The sequence below is a fragment of the Lissotriton helveticus genome, chromosome 4_1 (genome assembly GCF_964261635.1).
Source record: "Lissotriton helveticus chromosome 4_1, aLisHel1.1, whole genome shotgun sequence".
Classification (NCBI taxonomy): domain Eukaryota; kingdom Metazoa; phylum Chordata; class Amphibia; order Caudata; family Salamandridae; genus Lissotriton; species Lissotriton helveticus.
The window spans coordinates 2,030,594,221-2,030,613,747 of record NC_136063.1 but is presented as its reverse complement, the minus strand read 5'-3'; the positions used below and the strand labels follow the sequence as shown (position 1 = coordinate 2,030,613,747).

The 19,527-nt window shown below is 42.3% G+C and overlaps 1 protein-coding gene across 2 annotated transcripts in view; it reads left to right on the top strand.

Annotated features, from left to right (window-relative positions):
• Window positions 1-19,527, top strand: part of NRK (Nik related kinase) — a 1,020,485-nt gene that overhangs the window by 412,508 nt on the left and 588,450 nt on the right. For both annotated transcript variants that reach the window (XM_078688671.1, XM_078688672.1), the window contains exons 5-7: window positions 316-426; window positions 2,220-2,310; window positions 10,479-10,609. In XM_078688671.1, the coding sequence (XP_078544797.1) occupies window positions 316-426; window positions 2,220-2,310; window positions 10,479-10,609 (333 nt within the window). The remainder of the gene's footprint in view (window positions 1-315; window positions 427-2,219; window positions 2,311-10,478; window positions 10,610-19,527) is intronic.

Here is a 19,527-nt window from a genome sequence, read left to right as displayed (position 1 = left end):
ATGATTACAAAGGAATTAGGTATGGAACAGACTTGTGTACGTTCATTGGTATAGGCACTGGAACTGGGGGTGCTGTGGGTGGTACAGCAGTCCCAAATAACCCTGCTGAAGTTCCAAAGATGAATGAGCAATCAAGAAGCCTTTCATTTATATCTAGTTACATTTGCTGTGTTCAAAGATAAAGGTCAAATGTCGGACCCTGTCTTCTGACAATTTTCGATAGCAAAGGCACAATAAAAGTCTTGGAACTAAAATAAAATGTGCTTTATATTGAAAGGACTAGCACTGACAATTAAACACTTGCTTATTTTGCAGCTGGTTATGGAATATTGCGGAGCTGGCTCAGTAACAGATTTAGTTAAAAAGACGAAAGGAAATAGCTTTAAAGAAGACTGGATTGCATATATCTGCAGAGAAGTTCTCAGGGTGAGTTTTTGTACATTATTATTACTTAATATGTTTTAAAATCCAGAGAAAATTCAGATAACTTCTCATGGGCAACAAACAGGCCATGGAAGTTTGCCTTTGTTGCCTGTGATTCCAAGCGTAACGAAAAATCTGAGTAGTCCTAGAAGACCATCTGTGCAACGTTTGGCTGTCCTAAATTTGCAGGGGATTTGGGTTAGTTGAAATCAGCAATTGTTTGTGTTCAGCAGGTTTGGATGATTCATTGTGAGAAATGTTAATGCCTTGCCAGAGAAGCCATCGCATAAAGATGATTTTTGGAGGGCATTTGTTAGAAGCTACACTGTACAGCAAGCAACCAAGGGAATGCAGATCTCAGTGTGGCATATATCTTTACTTTGCACACATCTATCACTTATTGTGCCCCCCATTTGGGTAGCCCTTTAAAACATGGCTCAGGCCCGTCATTGCAGCCCATAGATCAGTGTTAGCTGCCAAATCCCCCTGGCGAAATAAACCTTTTGCCAGGCCTAAACTTCCATTCTTAATATATATATCAGCCCTGGGTTGGGGGAGGGGGGGCTAAGCAGCCTATATTGTATTAAAAAAGTTAGACATGTGCTTTTAAGTTTTGCTTGTCCAGGTAGTGAAAAATGTCTAAATTAGTTTTTCACTACTGTGAGGCCTACCTCTCCCATAGGATAACAGTGGGTTACCTTATTACATGTAATAGGTGTTAACTATTGATTGAGAGCAGGGAGAAATATCATGTTTGGACTGAAATAAATTGTAATTAAAAATCCTCTTCAAGTGTAGTATTGGATTTAAGATTGCAATTTTGTAAATGCCACTTTTAGAAAGTTGGTATTTTTCTGACATGCCCCCTTGAGGTGCAACACTGCCTATCCTAACCAAGCATTCTTTTGTCATGTGAATAATTTAATTGATGGTACCCCACATTATGGATGGAGATAGCATCCTGAACATGTTTTCCAATCCTTGTGTCTCTTCCCATTCGATGTATCTAGTATGCAACTGTATTTTAACTATTATGTGAGAGGGAGTAACAGCCATTAGAGGAGTGTGCAAAGTAGTGATTTGTTTTTTCACAACCTTCTCAAAATCTGCAAAAATGTTGCTTGTTGACAAAGATGAGAAGCTTTATGCTTTCCCAACATCTGTGTAAAATGTTGCCTTATTCTACAATTTACGTTGCAAAAGATACATTTGGAAACAAAAATTCTGCATGCATTTGTCATTTTTGGATTAGAGGACGGTGATCACACAACGTGGTGTAAACAATCTCTCAATACACAGAAAAACGTCTAAGAAGCAAAGGTGAATTTAGCGGCAAATTTCACTTACATAGCAAATGGCAAAAACTGCGAGCGTTTCAAAAATGTGATGGCATAACAAATTTGTTCACAACCTTAATTGTGTTATGCATGCATATCTACACCATGTTCCTTTCTAACTTTCTAAGAATGTTTCCTTGGGAAGCTTATCAGCCAGCTGTGTTTTACTGGTGCCTTTCATAAGCAAAACACAGCCTGGCCATCCAGTGTTATGTTTCCAAAGGCGTTTTGTACTTTGGAAGATATTTCCCTGCTCCTGTAAAATGCCATGTTTCTGTCACCTCACTGATGAATGTGACCTTTGTAAGACATGGATTTGTCAATGGGAACTTTAGCCTGTTAGATTTCCTCACACTAAATTGCAAAAGGACAAGATTTTCATAAGTCGACGAGTTGAGCACTGCAGAATTCTTTCAACACCGCAATGTGAAAAGGTCACGCTAAATGCTTTTCTTCCAGGGATTGGCACACCTTCATTCACATCACGTTATCCACCGTGACATCAAGGGACAGAACGTTCTACTCACAGAGAATGCCGAAGTCAAACTGGGTGAGTTGTGTCTTATCTCCTGGGAGATCGAAATTGGACAGAGTTTGACTTTTGCAACACTGCCTGTCTTAATCTGGTTCTAAAAAGCAAAGTTCACAGAAAATGCAGAATTGAGGGTCACTGTTCTTGATATTCACTCACTTCTACACCTCCAGTTCTGCGTTCCGTTCAGAATACATTTTTCAGAGTGATTACAAGGGTGCCCCTGCACAAAAGGGGCCATTCTTTCATAAATATTAATATCAGAAATGAAAAAGCATCTACATTTTGTGCCTGTCAACTTTATTGACTGTAAGGATTGTGTCCTCTGTCTTTACTTGTTTTCTTTAATTATCTCTTGAATGAGAATATATGGGGTAAACTAGCCCCTTTTGTGCATTATAAGGATATTGCAATTCAGAAAGGAGTTCAGTGACCATTTATCCAATTATCCAAGTACCTTTATAATGTCAATTTTTATTGAACCCCAAGGTGACTTCCAGTATGCTTAATAATGTAAAGTACTGGGTTGGTTTATTCCATTTACTAGGTGTGCCTTGGGGATGCTGGCGAGATTTCTCTGTTTGCCGCCCCACGGAAAACGCATTGATGAGTGGGTGGGGGGCTTGCGTTGCCACCAGAGATGGCAGGTATTAGCGGGGGAGGCCGCTTCCCCCAAACCTCGTGCCACCCGGGGCGGACCGCCCTTCACCCCCACCATCCCATAGCTATGCCCCTGTTCAGATTATAACTCAGCAAAACACAGTCCTGGTTCAAAAAAAACCTCTGCAGCTGCTGTCTTATAAACTCTCAAGCCTCATTCAACCCCACAGCAGTCTACCAAATGGTTGCAAGCAGGGAGCGGAAAGCAGCTCTTCATTTTTGTCCCAGGACTCCATGATGGGATCAGGCAATGAGCCTACCCATAAAGTCTCCCATCTCCTCTGACCAAGCCTCCATTTCATATATCTTGCTTTTGCTTTGCTCCTCAGATCCTCTTTAACCATCGGAACTGTGGAATCTCAGGTTTTTGACCTTTGTTATGAGAAATAGGGTGAGGCATTTACCATATCCAGTAAATGAATGATTGAATAAATACACATTTATATAGAGCATGGCTACCCAAGACCATCCCAGCGCTTAATGTGACACCTTCAACCCAGAACCAATCACGGGAATAGCAAAGTTTTAAGCTGTTTTCTGAATTTAAGATGGTTAGATTCTAGCCGTAAATGATCTGGGAGCTTGTTCCAAGACTTGGCTGCACTATATGAGAACCGCCGACCTCCTGTTCGTGAACGCTTGATCATAGGGACTGCGAGTTGTCGTTTATTGTCAGATCTCAAAGTCCTATTATGGCGGTATGGTTGCATCATTGAGTGAAACAATGGGGGACCCTTCCCAGAAATAGGTTTATGGACAATGCACATTGCTTTAAACCTGATTCTTAAGGGCTGGTTTGGCTGAACTACCTTTAGGAATGCACATTAGAAGGCGGGCTGTACAGTTCTGAACAATTTGTAGTCTCTTAATTGTTCCCTGCGGTGCTCCCAAGTATACTGCATTTGCGTAGTCCAGCCGAGACAATATGAGTGCTTGAACCAAAATTCGTCTGGCAAAAAAAGGAAGGAGAGGAAGAATCTTCCTAATTGTCCTAAGAAGTCCATAGCAATTGGCTGCAACTTCATGGGCTAAATACTACTACCTTGGGGTTTATGTATATACCGAGGTGATAAATATCTCCTATTCAAAATGTTGAACTTAGAAATTAGGCCTGCCATGCAGAATTCGTATTTAACACACCAAATTTGGCATGTTTTACCCTTTTCTGGATCTTTTTCCTGATGAAGCTTGACAAGTTAGACTGAGATCCACTAGGAGAAAATTGTGAGGGTTCAATAATTATATTTCAAGTCGTAAATGTGATCCCTAAGCAAACTCCAGTTTGCACAGGGATTGGAATTTAACCCTGAATGTATAATTCGGGCCTCTATTTCTCCGTCCATCTTTAATCCTTGAAAACAATCTGGGGCCGTATTACAGAGAGTAGCCCGGGGGCACAATGGGTGATTGCGCCCGTTTTGCACGCCCCCAGGGCACTTTGGAAATACAGAAGGGGCTGCAGAACATGCGCGGCCCCTTCTGTAATACTGATAGCGCTGGCGCACATAAAGTACCAGTGTTGTCTGCAAGGGGTGTTCCCCATGCAAATGAGGGAATCCCTTTGCCTCTCTGCAAGCGCCATATTGCAGTCTTGGGAGCAGAGGAAAATAATCTGAGAGCAGCCTCATGGAGGTGGAAAAGGGGAACCAATGGCCCCCAGACATCCCCTTGCAGGCAGGTGCAGTCAATGACTGCACCTGCCTGCAAGTAGATCTCTTATCCCATTTAAAAGTGCAGGCGAGGGACACCTGCACAGTGAAAACATGGAGCAGCTTAAAGCAGGCGCTCCATTTTTCACATGAATGCACTGCCACTGGTCAGCCTAGGATTGCAGCTGTGTGGGGGCAGTGCATTCTATGTAATAGGGTGCACTTTCTCTGTTTGGGCCGGCGCACCTGTTTTAAGGCGTACCAGGCGCAAACAGGGAAAGTGTGCCATAATACATAATATGGTCCAAGTTGTTTTTTGCAAAGGCCAGCACTGTTTTGATGTTTTAAACAGTGCTCGTGCTATCTGCAGGTGCCGATAGGCAGGGTTTAAGGTTGTTGCGCTCCAAATGTATTCTTAAATACTGGAGCACAGCAACATCACAAGTCCTGTCATGACTTATGCAGACACCTAGGGCCTACTTACGATGTTGGTTGATAAACCTCCGAACGCTTGTCGGAGGCTTACCCACCTACATGGTAGGTTTACATTCCTACCACTGAATTATAATACCAGCGGCCAGAGTGTAAACTGGCCGGGGAAACCGACTGGGTTCCGCCAGTCAGAAGCTACAAATAATCCCTTCAGGACGGTGTTTCCCTCACTGAAATGGTGTATCTGCCCAACATCGTAATTAGGCACTTAGATGTGTCAATGTTATTAGAGGGAAGTTCTTCTTCATATTATGTAGTGCTACCTGAAACTTTAGATATTTTAGAAAAATTAGATTTCAAAAACACTTTTTCACGCACTGACACCACTAATTTCATTTTAGGAGGTATAGCAGAAGACATAATAAATAGAGATGAGCTCTGGACAGTGCTTAATTTGAGCCAGTGGGTGCATGTGGGGCCCACCGGCACTCTTTTTTCGGACCCTGTACTTACTTGTTACCATAACATTTTGAAACAGAACAAAAGAGAAAAAAAGCAGCAAAGAGGAGGGATTATAAGATTGTAAAATAGTGACAAGGGGAGAAAACAGGGGTGTGAAAGAACTGACAAGAGTGAGATAAAGAGACAGGGAGAGAATGCAGGTGGAATAAAGAGGCATATAGTGAAATCAAGATTTTGTAGCCTTGGTATTCGATGACCTCAACACTGGGCAGCAGCGTCAGCAGGCTTCTAAGAAAAATGTGGGCAATTATTGTGTTATACAAGTGGCTGCTCAGCTGAATGATGTGTCCACATTGTTTCATTTGACCCGAGTTGGCATTGCAGACCCAGCAGAGCCTGGGTTAAGACCACCCAGCCTTTCATTAGCCTTATGGGACGACAAACATGCCATTGCACAATTTATCAGGAGGGCATGAACTGCCCAGCAGAACAGTAAGCCATTTTCAGCAAAGTAGAGACATTTCTTTCCGACTATAGTGGAGCAACAGAAATGAGGTGGCACTTAGGCCAGGGTGAAGACATTTGTTGAATAGCGAAACAGCTACATTCTTTCTTTTTCCAATTTGATTGAGGGGCGAATTTGAGTAAACCAAAAATGTACCAAACTGCTTGACTGGTGAAACAGTGGAATGGCTGGATTTCATCCATTTCTGGTATTTTTTCCTTAGTGTCGCAATTGTTCTTGATTATTTACAGTTTTATATCACTATGTTTCTCTCACAAAAATGCATTAGGAGCCTAATGTATTAGGGCATATTTAATATAGGTCCCTCCTTTTCAGGATTGCCATTGATAGAACGCCATACATGTAACAGCGGTGACTCCATCACTAATTTAGCACAGATGTCCAAGCTAGAACAAATATAGCATTACCATAAGCCTTCATGCCATGGAACACAACTGTTCCAGGAAGGACAGATTCACAATGGAGAGTGAGAAACACGAGAAATCTACTCCAGTAGGTTCGCTCCTATATTTGGAGAACATTCATGACTTTATGTGCTTTCACAAAGAATTGTAATGCAATTCTTTGTAATCAATGACAGTCCGTGATCTACAGAAGCACTTCTTTTTCACAAAGTTTATACACACACATTTTACACTAAGGCCCTTTTTACGAGTTTCGAGGTAATCCAAATTGGATTGCATCTCTTGTTTCTAATTGAATTGGGATTGTTGAGGTAATACCTCATGAGGCAATACCATATGAAAAGAGCATGTAAAAAATGCACATAATGTGAGAAAAAGGTACAGAAATCATTAACTAAACTTTAATTTCTGCAATCATGCCCCAAATATAAATGATAAGGTAATACCTCAGGGAATTACCATGTTGGCTTCCTTAGTGGAAATTGTGCACATGTAAATGACGTGGAAATTTACATTTACACGTGCAACGTATTTTAAGTCTGAGGAAATGTTTTCTCAGTGGAGTGAAAAAAAAACTTTCCTCCATCACAATAAAATACAAGTGTTGTCTTCACTTTTCAATCATCCACTGGATTTTCTTAAGGATGCACAGCTGCCTTGATAATATAGGAGTGTCTTTCGTGTCTTAGTCTAATCGATACTCATGATCACTTTCAGGGTTGGCCCACATGCCCCTTGCCTCCATGTCTACAACTTATAGGACTTTATGTGCCATTATTAGAGCACAATGTCCTGCTGTTGGGACCTTAATTTTTAGAATCCCTGTAGAGTGTGGCCCAGAAATTATAGCCCACAGCCTCTCTAGCAAAAGGGAATGAATAAGTAACTCCTTTAACCTGGCCGGTCTCTTGGGAAGAGTTCTTTTGTGCTGGTTGAATGTTCTACACATAGCTGTTTACATCATAGAGTGGGATGTAATGTATAGATTATAAAGTAACTGTTAGGATTTTCGCTTTGTGTTAGGATGGTGCTGTGACAAGAAATAGTGGAGTACCCAGTGACGGGTGCATGTATGACATGGACCCCCTAGCTGCTGTTTGAATTATAAAATATAGCAATATTCAAGGTTCTGGGTGCCCCTTTGCTCTCCAGGCCCTGGTACCCCTGCACCTGAGGCACCAGTGCACCTTGGTAGGAAATAGGTTCTGAAATCTTTTTCTGTGGCTTACTCATGCAGTACTCCTTGCTTAATGCTCCTAAAAGTTAGGAGTAAGCCCGGGATAAGCCAGATCAACTACCTGCTTGTTACTTGAACTCAGGACTAAGGCAGGAGTACTATAAGAGTAATTCACATCTACTCTTAGCAACACCTTGGTAGCCACTGCATGAATCCTGTCACCTTCCATTGCAGAAGTAACCTTTCTTATGACATCATTTGTTGGAGGCATGGGTGTTGGGGTTTAGTATTAACCACATGCTATCCATGAGCTCAACCACCTCTTTGCCTCTGTGTGTTTCAAAGCTTTATTCTGCTCTCTGCTATATATAAAATACTGTACTACGTATTAAAGCCTACATGAAATTGGATTTCCTGTTAGGCAACACTCACCTTCCTAAACATGTTTTTTCATTTTCTTTTCTTCTCCAACTTTGTTATAACATTTCCTTTATGTCGTTATGCCAAAGGGGGAAAGGGCCAACATGTTTCAGCCAGTGATAGCTAGTGTATAGGTCTTTGTCGAAACTTTTTTAGGATTCGACCAGACTGTCATATTACATTGCTGCTGTTGTAATTGTGGTTTATAAGCTGTGGTGTCTAGGACTGGGCTGAAATGCCATTCACATTTTGATGGCATTATAGTACCTTTACTTGGTGGCACTGTTCCTTTAATACCTGCATCTAATGATGAATTAAACAGCAGCTTAGTCATTTGTTGAAAAGCAATGTCTAGGATGGTTGTTGTGGCACACGTCAGAAGGTAGTGCACATGCGCTTTGCGTGTGTAGGCACTAATAGCCAACAGTAAACCGCAATCATGGCTCAATTGCCATGACTGTATTGCAGCACGCAGGCCTAAGCTGTATGCTTGCATGAGAGCAACTAGAACTACCATATAGTATGTACAATGTTGTTCAGCTAAAACTGCTTGTATATAGCTTCTGCATCTGATTGCACACAATGCAACAAGGGCAAGCAATATATTCATACTCTTAGGCCCTCATTGGAGCAATATCCCAGCGTAGGGATACACAACTGGTCAATTCTGAGAAGCCTAATATTTCAGCTCCTGAAATTACTGGGTGCAAGAAAACCTAGGGACATATCACAAGCACCTATTGTGACTTTTTCTGATGCTCCAGTGGCATAGCGGCATTCCCCATATTTTCAAGGTGCCGCTAAGCCAATTAATGTGGCTTAACGCCACCTTGTAAATATGCCCCTTTCCACTGCAGTTCACTGCGGCAAAGGGGCATGCAATGGGTGTTGCCGTGGGCCTTTCATTGCTTTTTGATGCAGGACCAGATTTACAAGTCTGGTACAGCGCCACAAACTAAGGCCATGGAATACCTGGTTTACCTGGTCTTAGAATGGCAATACGAGGAGATATGATTGATTTATCTTCTTTTTTTGCTCTTTCTATGTGTGCTGCATTTCGCAGCACACACATAGAAAGAACAAAATGGCAGTATTAATTGTTGATGTGCAGGAAGGTATCCCTTCCTGCACATAAACAATCACCCCACCAGCGCAAGCACCCTTGCAACATGGCAGCAGAGAGCCTGCGCTACATTAGTCAGCTTTTGTGGCGTTAGGAGAACCAGAAGGGGTCCAGTATTTTTTTAAATGATGGAGCATGTCGGTGCCAAATTTGGCGCACCACCATGCTCCGCATTTTCTTGTACATATGCCCTCTAGTTACATTTATCAGTTGCTGAAACAGACCAGAGAAAACCACTGGGTGCCAAAGGGCAGAGGCACAGTTGGGCCCTCTCTCACACCATGAAATGCTGTCTGCAGCAAAACCTGGGCATGCCCTGCTTGCCAAATCCACTGACCCCACATTACTGGTAGTACAGGATGTACAGGGGTATTGCCCATTCAAGGATCACATCATTTAATTACCCTAAATTGTTCAGGATATACCATCTGAAATCATGAATTCCAGCCCTGGTATCTCCCATGCAGTATTGTTCCATTCATGGCGGGTCCCTTAGAATGAGTTAGCATGCAGTTGCCTCATATAAGAGCACCAGGTCACTCTAACTACATACACCACTCCTGGCTCCACATATTGTTAAAGTCATTGCATCACTTAAGCCTTTTTGACGTCGCATTAGGTGTGCGGTGACCTCTTACACAAGCAGGGTGGAATGTAATCTATGCAGGGCCACTGGAATTATGTGGCATGGGAGGTCCAAATTATGTGGCAGGGTTGAGTAAATTATGCAGCAAGAAAAGGCAAATTATGTGGCATTATGACGCACATTTTGTGATAGCATGACTACATTATTTTGTCATGTTTAAACTTGTTTACACTGTCTTGGCATTGGCAATAAGCTACAGAGAGGTGACCAGTCAACCTTTGCTAAGGGCCTTTCCCTGCGCTGCATAATGTGTCACTGTATTCTTAGTAACTTTTGAACCATTTAAGTTAGGCACAATGTTTTTTGTTAAAATCTGCAGATTAAGCAGCATATGATGGATTATGTGGCAAATGCGCCATAATCGAGTAATTCCAATAGCCCTGAATGTACATTAAGGACAGCATGTGTAGAGGCTATACATTTGGGCGGAAGGAGTAACTGTAAAACTTTTCCTAGTATTTTTTTTTCTCGTTTGGGCATTCCTAATTTATTTCAAGAAAATGAGACAGCACAACAATATTTCCCCATCAGTTGTGAATTAGATTCAAATGTAAAGTCGAGCCAAATAAAACTCAAAATGACTTCCATACGAGACGCCTATTCGTGTGGAAAATAAATAGTTTCAAAATGTTGTCGTGTGTGCTTTCAGTCCGTGCTTCCTTACCTCCGACATGCTTGCTTTTCTAGTTGATTTCGGTGTGAGCGCTCAGCTGGACCGGACCATTGGGAGGAGAAACACGTTCATCGGAACCCCTTACTGGATGGCGCCCGAAGTCATAGCCTGCGATGAGAACCCGGATTCCACGTATGATTACAGAGTGAGTGTTGCTGCGCTCGTATTTAAATAGAACATTGTGATCTGTGTGTCCACCAGTGAAACAGAAATTCATTCTTGAAAGGTAGAACTACAACGCATGATGTCTTAATCTATGTCCTTCAATGGGAGTGGCAAGGTTTTATGTGTGATAGTTAACGATATACATAAAAAACAACACAGGTGTGTAGGGAATATATTGTGTGCAATAATTATCACTGATAATTTGTTTTTTCCTTAAAATAATATGCAGATTTTGGTGTTTAGTGCACCAAAGTGCAAAAGCCGCCGTGGACATGCCACGGGCATTCTTCCCCTTTAGATATCACCAGGTTTGACCTGCGAACTGTGCGGCAGATTGACCATTTATTCACGCACTGCATTGCAGCAGTCCCAAATGCTGCCCTGCGTGAAAAGGAGAGAAGAGGAGAGCACCATATTTACTGAAATATGGCACTCGCCTCTCTTTTCCCCTAGTGCCGGCGATGAAATCAGCTGCGGTGCACCACAGAGACACCTTTGCGCCGGGAAACGGCCTTTACAACGAAGCCGTTTCCCCGAAATCTTTAACCACGCATGCAGTACAACGCATGCGTGGTTACCACTAATGCCTTTACCACGCATACCTTTACTACGATGTTTGTAGTAAAGGCATATGTGGTAATGGTAAAAAGAAAAAAAGGGGGGCTTGGGGGGGTCTCCCCCCCAAATAAAACAACTCACCATAAGTCATGTCGGCGTCAGCGTCGTTTAAGAGAAATCGGAAAAAAATGCCGTTTTCTCTTAACGACGTATGACGTCACCGCGCAATTATTCGAGGAAAAGTTTATCCGTGGTAAACGAATTCCGTTGTAACGCATGCGTGGTAAAGGCATGCGTTGCAACGGAATTCGTTGTATCATCATATATTCCTTTGCGCCATGGTGAAAGAGTGTCTCCATGAGTCTAGCGTATGTTTTGTACTGGAAGTTTGGCGCTGCAAAGTAAATCAAAGTAAAATGATTTTAGGTTGATTTGTGTCACTTTTGTGATACAAACACGGTGTGAAATCTTAGTAAATTTCCCCCTCTGTCTGGAGCGGGCTGCTCCAACAGCCGCGGCCCGTGGATGGAGTTCCGTGGGGCAGACAGGCGGGGCAGGGGAGGGGCAAGGTGGGGAGTGATAAACACCGTAATATGGATGATTGCGGGTAAGTAAACAATTACATTAATAAAACAAATTTTGTGGCACGCCCTGCATCGCATTTTGCGATGCAGGGCACGGAACGAAATTTGTTTTATTAATTTAATTGTTAACTTACCTGCAATCATCCATATTCTGGTATTTATCACCCCCCCACCCTGCCCCTCCCCCGCCCCACCTGTCTGCCCCACGGCACTCCCTCCATGGGCCGCGGCTGTGGTCCAACGAGCAGTTTGTGAACTACCAGTAACTCTCCATCGACCTAAAAGTAGCTCCCTTGTGAGCTGTACTAAATCAGAAGCTTTTTGCTTAGCTTAATTAATATATGAATGCTGCTTGAAAAGCATGTGTTCGAGACAAAATGCGTGTATATTCAGAACTCATAAGCTGATGTTTGGAGGAAAATGTTTGAATTTTCAAAATATATTTTAGGCTGATATTTGAGTGATGAATCATGCAGGATTTGGGAGACTTTATTAATAAACCTTGTTGCCAGGGGCATTTCTGTTATAACTGTTATATATCACTTGCATAGAGACATTCCACATTGAAAAAGTCTTTTTACATTTTTGCTAGCAACCATTCCTAATGAACTTTGGTGATCACTGCTGTAATGCTGCATGTGGTGGCCACTAATGTAATCTTGTCTGATATGATCACTATTATAACTCTAATAATATAAGTAGGTCAGGATGGTTTTCATTGACAATAAGCAGCTCTTATTACCGAAAAGGTTGGAGACAGCTGGTCTGGAGGATGAAGTTTCTATTGCACTTAGGGGCACATTTACCATCCCCTTTCACCATCACAACTTCACTTTTCTTGACGTTGTGGTGGCGATAGGAGCCTTGCCTTATTCACAAGGCTTAACGCCACCTTGAGAATAAGGCACCCTTCCACGCTATACTTAGCGTAAAAGGGGCAGGCAAAGGGTGTTGTGGTGGGCGTTCAACCCCAACACTAAGGGCCAGATGTGGGTCACCGAATACCGGTCGGTAACGGCCGATTTCGGCCGTTACCGACCGGTATTTGGCTTTTGGCATGTAGGTGGCTCGGAATTTGCAGAATCTGTATATTTACCGATTCGGTAAATTTACCGCTTCGGTATTTTTCCGAATCGGTAAATATACCGAATCTGTAAATCCATATGTAGGTGGCACAGTTTGCAGTGCCACAGGCCCTTAGGAATTCTTAATTTACCACCCAATCCTATTGGGTGGTAAAATACCGAATTCCAGTGTACATGCACATCTGTGCATGTACACCTATGCCATGTGACACACAGACATGCCCTTAGGGCATGTCTGTGTGCCACATGGCACACAAGCCTGCAATTGGGGTGCTACAGGATGTCAAAGTGACACCCCGTTCCCCCTGCCAGGATTCGGTATTTACCGAATCGGTAGATACCGATTCGGTATTTCCCATTGATTCCTATGGGCTTCAAGGCCCATAGGAATCAATCGGGAATACCAATTCGGTATTGAATCGGTATATACCGAATCTTACAGAATCCGTAATTGTAAAATAAAAATTACCTACATTTGCCTACTTCCAATTTACCTACTCTTAAATACCGAATCGGTATGATTCGGTATTTAAGAGTGGGTAAATCGGAATTACCTACATCTGGCCCTAATTGATTTTGATGCTGTCCCATATTTACAAGGGTGGCATAAATATGGCGTGGTGCCAATAATTAAGACCAGTTAAAACCTGGTCTTACCGCAATGAGGAGAAATGTTTAATTTCTGCTTGTTTTTGCTATTTCCACGTGTGCTGCGTTGTACAACCCCATTGATTGTTTATGTCCGGGAAGATGTTCCTTTCTGCAAATAAAGAATCATTAAAAAATATGGTGTTTTGCAACTTCTATGTGTGCTGTATTAAGCAGCACACATAGAAGTTGCAAAACACCTTTTTAGATTGTTTATGTGCAGGAAGGGACACCTTCCTACACATAAACAATCATTCCCCTAAACGCAGGCACCCTTGCACTATGGTTCAAGAGTGCCTGTGTTGGCGCTATGCAGCAAAATTAGCACCCGTCCAGGGGGAAACTCAAGGATGCACTGTGTTCTTGTAAATACGGTGCAGCCCTGCACTTCAGAAGTGGCAGAGCATGGGGTTAAGCCAAGGAGGCTAACACCGCGTTCCTCCACTTCCTTGTAAATATGCCCCCCAGTGTGAAATGTGAGCAAAAAAAATGTTAAATAAATAACTCATAATTTGAATATGTGCGGTAAGAGGAGATAACACACATACTCAAAGCTATTGGGCCACTTGTAATGAGCACCCTACTGCTAAATAGAAGTAGGTGCAAAGAAAATACTTTTTGCTCACAGTGTAGGTTTAGTTTTTGGACCCAATTCCAAGTTATCTCCATGCAAGAATGTCTAGCTAGAACTATTGGCTGAAAAATGAATCAGGAGAAAGCCATCTTTTTGTATGTTTAAGGTGCCGAATTTGGAGAAAAATCGAGCCAAATCCAATGTACAAGAATGGGTGGATCACTTCAGTGCTGGAATTTGAAAACTTTACTCCAGAAAGCAATAAATTGGATGTCAAGGTGCAGCAACAAAAAGGGGGTGGAGTCACAAGGGCCAGAGTCACTCAAAGCAGTTTGACAGTTAATATACATTTAGTTTTAAAAACTCTGCCACAAAGAAATTCGCAACAAGGAGAAGTGTGACAGTAAATCTGTTCTGGCTTAATTGGTGGCAAAGAGGGTATTTTACAATATCTTATAAGGTTAAGACACCTGCTGCTGAGAGTTTTGTGTGCCTAGTACATTTCAGACCATTGATTTGTTTTCTGCAAAGCACATTGTGTAATATGCAGATAACAGATTTTTATTCTATGTAGATGGTTAAGTGGGTTACTGCTTTTGACACAGATATCCTTTTATTACTTGGAGTTCATATATTGCCCTCGTCTAGTATAACAGTGAGCTAATAATCAGCACGAAGTAACTGAATACGAGTTGCAAGGCATGAGTTTAGACTTTATTGTTTTTGTCTCAATCTGGTGTCATTACAAAGCTGCTAAAAATGACTTTTTGGGGGTAGAAAAAAAGTCTTCTTGTGCCATTACAAGGATGCTAAAAATGTTTTTGGGGGTAGTAAAGAAGTCTTATTAGTACATGCAACTCCAAATACTGATTAACATTTTAAATCATGACTTTGTTTCTCCGGGCTATGCACTTGTAACATTTAATAAATACCAGTAAAGACGATGATTGACTCCTACACCTTGAAACTCTCATTGTCCTATCGTGGATAATTATTCATATATGTGTATGATTTATAGGCAATGTAGAATATGTGCATGTGATGTAGAGTGCTCTGGCAACCTAGACTGGTGTGAGTGTATTTAAATTGTTACTTATGCAAATGCTCAGACACACCTATACATCTGACATTCTTACAGTGCATGCATATTTCTTATATGCCGGGATTGTATAAAATCAAAAGCTTGCCTCCAAATAGTAGTTTCTCTTAAGTACTTGTAAAGTAATAAGCTATGTTCTTTTGTTTCCCCGCCATTGCATTGGCCACTAGGTGCTAGGCTCCAGATAGCTCTACAGCCAGGATTATACTCAATCAAAAGGAGAGCTGATGGCCCTTTAAATTCGGTCTTTGTTTTAGATCCAGCTGGAACCTAAAGGAACCCCCCTCACTGCCAGCATGTTGCTGTGCCAAACAAAAAGCAGATGATGTGCCAGTCCTGCTAAATTGAGTCCCGGTGTTGGCAAATTACAGCAGAACAAACTCAGCTTATTTCACAGGTGCCTCAATTATAGCTGCCGGCTCAGGGTCAGTCTGGATCCCCTTTAATTCAAGAACTGGATCAATTTCCTGAACACAGAAGAATGACTATGTTCAGGCTGACTCTATCTCCATGGTCCAAAAACTCAATCGCTACTCAAAACGCTACTCAAAAACAAAGGCCTTTGTTTAGAGCTTGGTGAACTGGATACTTCATTAGAGACATAGTGGACAGTCCATCCGCCATTCTACACTTGTATTATAGCATATGGTACTTGTAATACAGGGATATCTGCCACATTAGTGACATAACATCCAGTAGGCCGGACTTTAAATAGCTCCCGAAATCTTTCTGGGAAGTTTCAAGTTTAAAATCAGATAGTGGCCTGAGACTGAATATATGGTGTGGGGTTTGCATGTTTCTTTTGCATATTATGTTTTAAGAATCCAAGATTTATGATGAAAAATACTAAACCGAAAATCCAAAAAGGAAAGAAAATGGTTAATAAGTAGAGTCCCATGTAACATATAAGGGCTGTTTGGGGTCTTTGGTCAGAGTTCTGATGCCATTGATATCATGGAATGTTAGGTTGTGGCGCATCAGGTTCAACGCTAATCCATGTTGATTCTCATGAGCTGACTTAATTCATAATGCCATTGAAGGCATACCATTTTCTGCACATGCCTTTTAGTCTCATTTCAGCCTCTTCAAAATTTCATAGGGAAATGGAGTCTATTCCGGAATATATTATTGGTCTTTGGTGAAACATGGCTTGAGCATAATGAGATGCTGAGATACATATTGTAAAGTTCAAGGACCTGAGACTCACCCTGAGCGCTGATAAGTGCAAGTTTGGACAGCCAGAAAAAAGTTATCTTGGTTATCTGGAATCTGGAGAGAAATATTGATGCCTAAGAAGAAATTGGTCAATACCATTGAGAGTTTTCAGTCCCATAAGAGTAAAGATGAATTATTGAGTTTGATAAGCATCACTTAGTCCTATAGTTGTTTTGTACAGGTTTTGGCAGAAAACAATTGCCATATGAGAAGGTTATTGAAGAAGAAGTTGGAGTATTGTTCGACAGCAGAAATTAAGAGTAAATTTATAAGAATGAAAGAGGGTTTGAAGAGGTTACCAAGATACTAGCCAATTTGGAAGCTTGCTGGAAAGTAATGAAGATAATTGTTGCTCAGAAAAATGTGGGAATGCATTGATAAGAGTGAAGGATCATTTCAGATGGTGCCAAATCTTCAGGCTTACATTTCTAATAGAAACACCATTGTTGTCACTGATACTAGCACCAAATGGGGTGGTGCAATTTTTGGGGCTTTAATCAAATTCAGGATTCTTTTGTGGGGTTCAAAATTTACAGTGTGTCTATTCACAAACAATTGCGGAAAATATTTGTTTCCAAATGTTTAGACAATGTGTTTTCTCAGGTTAGGTGTTGGGAGGTACCTCTATAGCAGTTTTGCTTCACAGTAGAGTACATTCCAGGTGCAAAAAAATTGATGGCGGATTGCCTCACTAGGTTGGTCGAACATGATTTTGAGGATGAGTATGAAGCTCACATGGATGTGTAGTCAAAAATAAGTGGTTGCTCCACTGCTATTGGAAAAGATGTGGAGGGGAGAATTTGACAAGATGATGGACAGAGTGCTGAAACCTTTGAACCACTCACCCCTAGCCAAGCGATCTGGGTTGAATCCATCGGTCTTTTGCTCAATATGCCCCCCAGTTTGGACACAGACATATGCAAATCAGTCGTGACCCAGCGCTTCATGGGAACAGTCCAGCCTGATCTGCCAGGCCAGGTCCTTCCTGGACTGGAAACAAGTATCCTGGGGCAGTTTTCGGGGTATCAGCCAGGCTAGCTTGAACCCAGTGCCACAGCGAACAAGGGACCCATGTCTGGGAATACCCTTGGCCACTTAGGGTGAACATAGCGAACACAACAAGATCATGGATGGACTGCTGAAACTTATCGACCATTCACCCCCAGACTCGAGATCTGGCCTTTAATCCATCATTCTTTTACTCACTATGCCACCCGAGTTTAGACCCAGCCATATACAAATCAGTCTTGACCCTGCTCCTCATGGGAACAGTCCAGCCTGAACTGCAAGGCCAGGTCCTCCCTGGACTGGAAACAAGCATCCTGGGACCGGTTTTGGGGTATCACCCCTCATCAGCCAGGCTGACTTGAATCCAGTGGCACAGCAAGCAAGGGGCCCATGTCTGGCATACCCTTGACCACTTGTGATGAACATAGCAAGCACAACAAGATGATGGACAGAGAACGGAAACTTTTCAACCACTCACCCCTAGTCAAGAGATATGCAGTGAAAGCAAGCAGTGGGATGGTGTCATGAGAATGGATTTGACGGTGTCAGATTACTACTCAACCTGGAGCCTCAGCAAAAACTGTTGGTTTAAGCTGGAAAAGCTCCAGCAAAAGAAGTTTGAGTTTTGGTGTCCTGAAGGTTTTAAGCATTGATCAGGTCCTCATTTGCAGTGGAACTGAGGGACCTGTTGAATGGAGTTTAAGCGTTCTCAGTGTTGATAGATTCTGACTTTGAGCGGACACTATATAGCGAGAGTTACGGCAAAGTCAGACCCAACAGCAATTCACCCTTAGTGGATTGGCTGGCAGGTTGGTCTCAGTCCCTCAACTGTTGTCATGTCAAAAAGTTTGGAGACAGAGTCTAGGTCTCAAGTTTTAGGGTTATGCAGGAGGAGTATACAGGAGGTGTATACTCTGATACCAACCAAGGGTTCCAAGACCACAGAATTGTACTTGTGGGTCAAGACTCACTCAAACAGAAGCCACCAGCAGGGCCCAGGGCAGGTCCAGTGGAAACTAGTTACATGGACTCCTCCAGGAAGGTGGGCTTCTTGCAGCTTTTGTGTCCCAGTAGTTAAACAGTAGGTCAGCAAGCTAACCCTTAGAGGCCACTTCTTTGTCCTGGGTGCAAGTGGGAGCAGCCCTTAGAGTTTTTCACGCAGTTCTCAATAGCAGGTGAAGCACTTCTTATGCCTTCCACAGGTCCAGTAGTCTGAAGAGGGTGCCTAGGGTGCCTCATTTATTCTTGGCACTAGCCTGTGGGTAGGTGTAGCTCGTGCACTCTCCCTAATCAATAGAGACAGCGTTCGCATGGGTATCCCTACCTACTTTTGCAGCAGTTCCTGGTTGCCCTACTGCAAACAATTCCACTGTGCCCTCTCTACCTAAAACCAAAATGATAGAACTTTTCTCTCCCTTTGCAGAGCTCCTGTGCCCACCCTAGAAATGTGGCCCGGGAAGTGAGCATACCTCATCTGTGGTCACTCAAAACCGGTTCTAAGGGCAGCTACTCTCCCACTGGAATTGGTGCCTGGCTGGCTAGAGGGACCAGGGAGGTGGCAGACCCAGGTGTTAGCTACATCTGTCTGTGATAAGGTAGGCCTCTTTGAAGGAAATTCAGTTCCTGGGCAATGCCCAAATGGTCATCCTGTAGGATGAACAGAACACCTCCCAAATCCAAGGCTTTAGCATCAGCTCTGGAAGCAAGTCCTCACCTTTTCAAGAAGCTAGTCAGCTTCTGGACAACAGTTGAAAGCTCATGCAAATGGGATTGTACATGCTTTAGGCAGACAAAAAGTGACTTTTGGAAGTATCTTTTGTAAAATATTCAGTACAAAACTTTTAATAAATATTGTAAAAAATGTACAATATTTAAGTTTTTGCTGGTTCCTAGGTGGAGATAACATTATTTAATTTTAATATGATGTCCCAATATTTTCCTTTCCTATGGAACAGATCACCCTACTACAGTGAAAACAGCCTTTGAAGCCTTGTCACTGTAAAGGTGTTTTATGTCAAACGTTTATATGCCATACTTTTAAATATTATGCACCCTGCTTTACTGGGCATGAAGTCCTACATAGGGGTGACTTATTCATATTTAAAAGGAGGGTTTAAGCTTAACAAA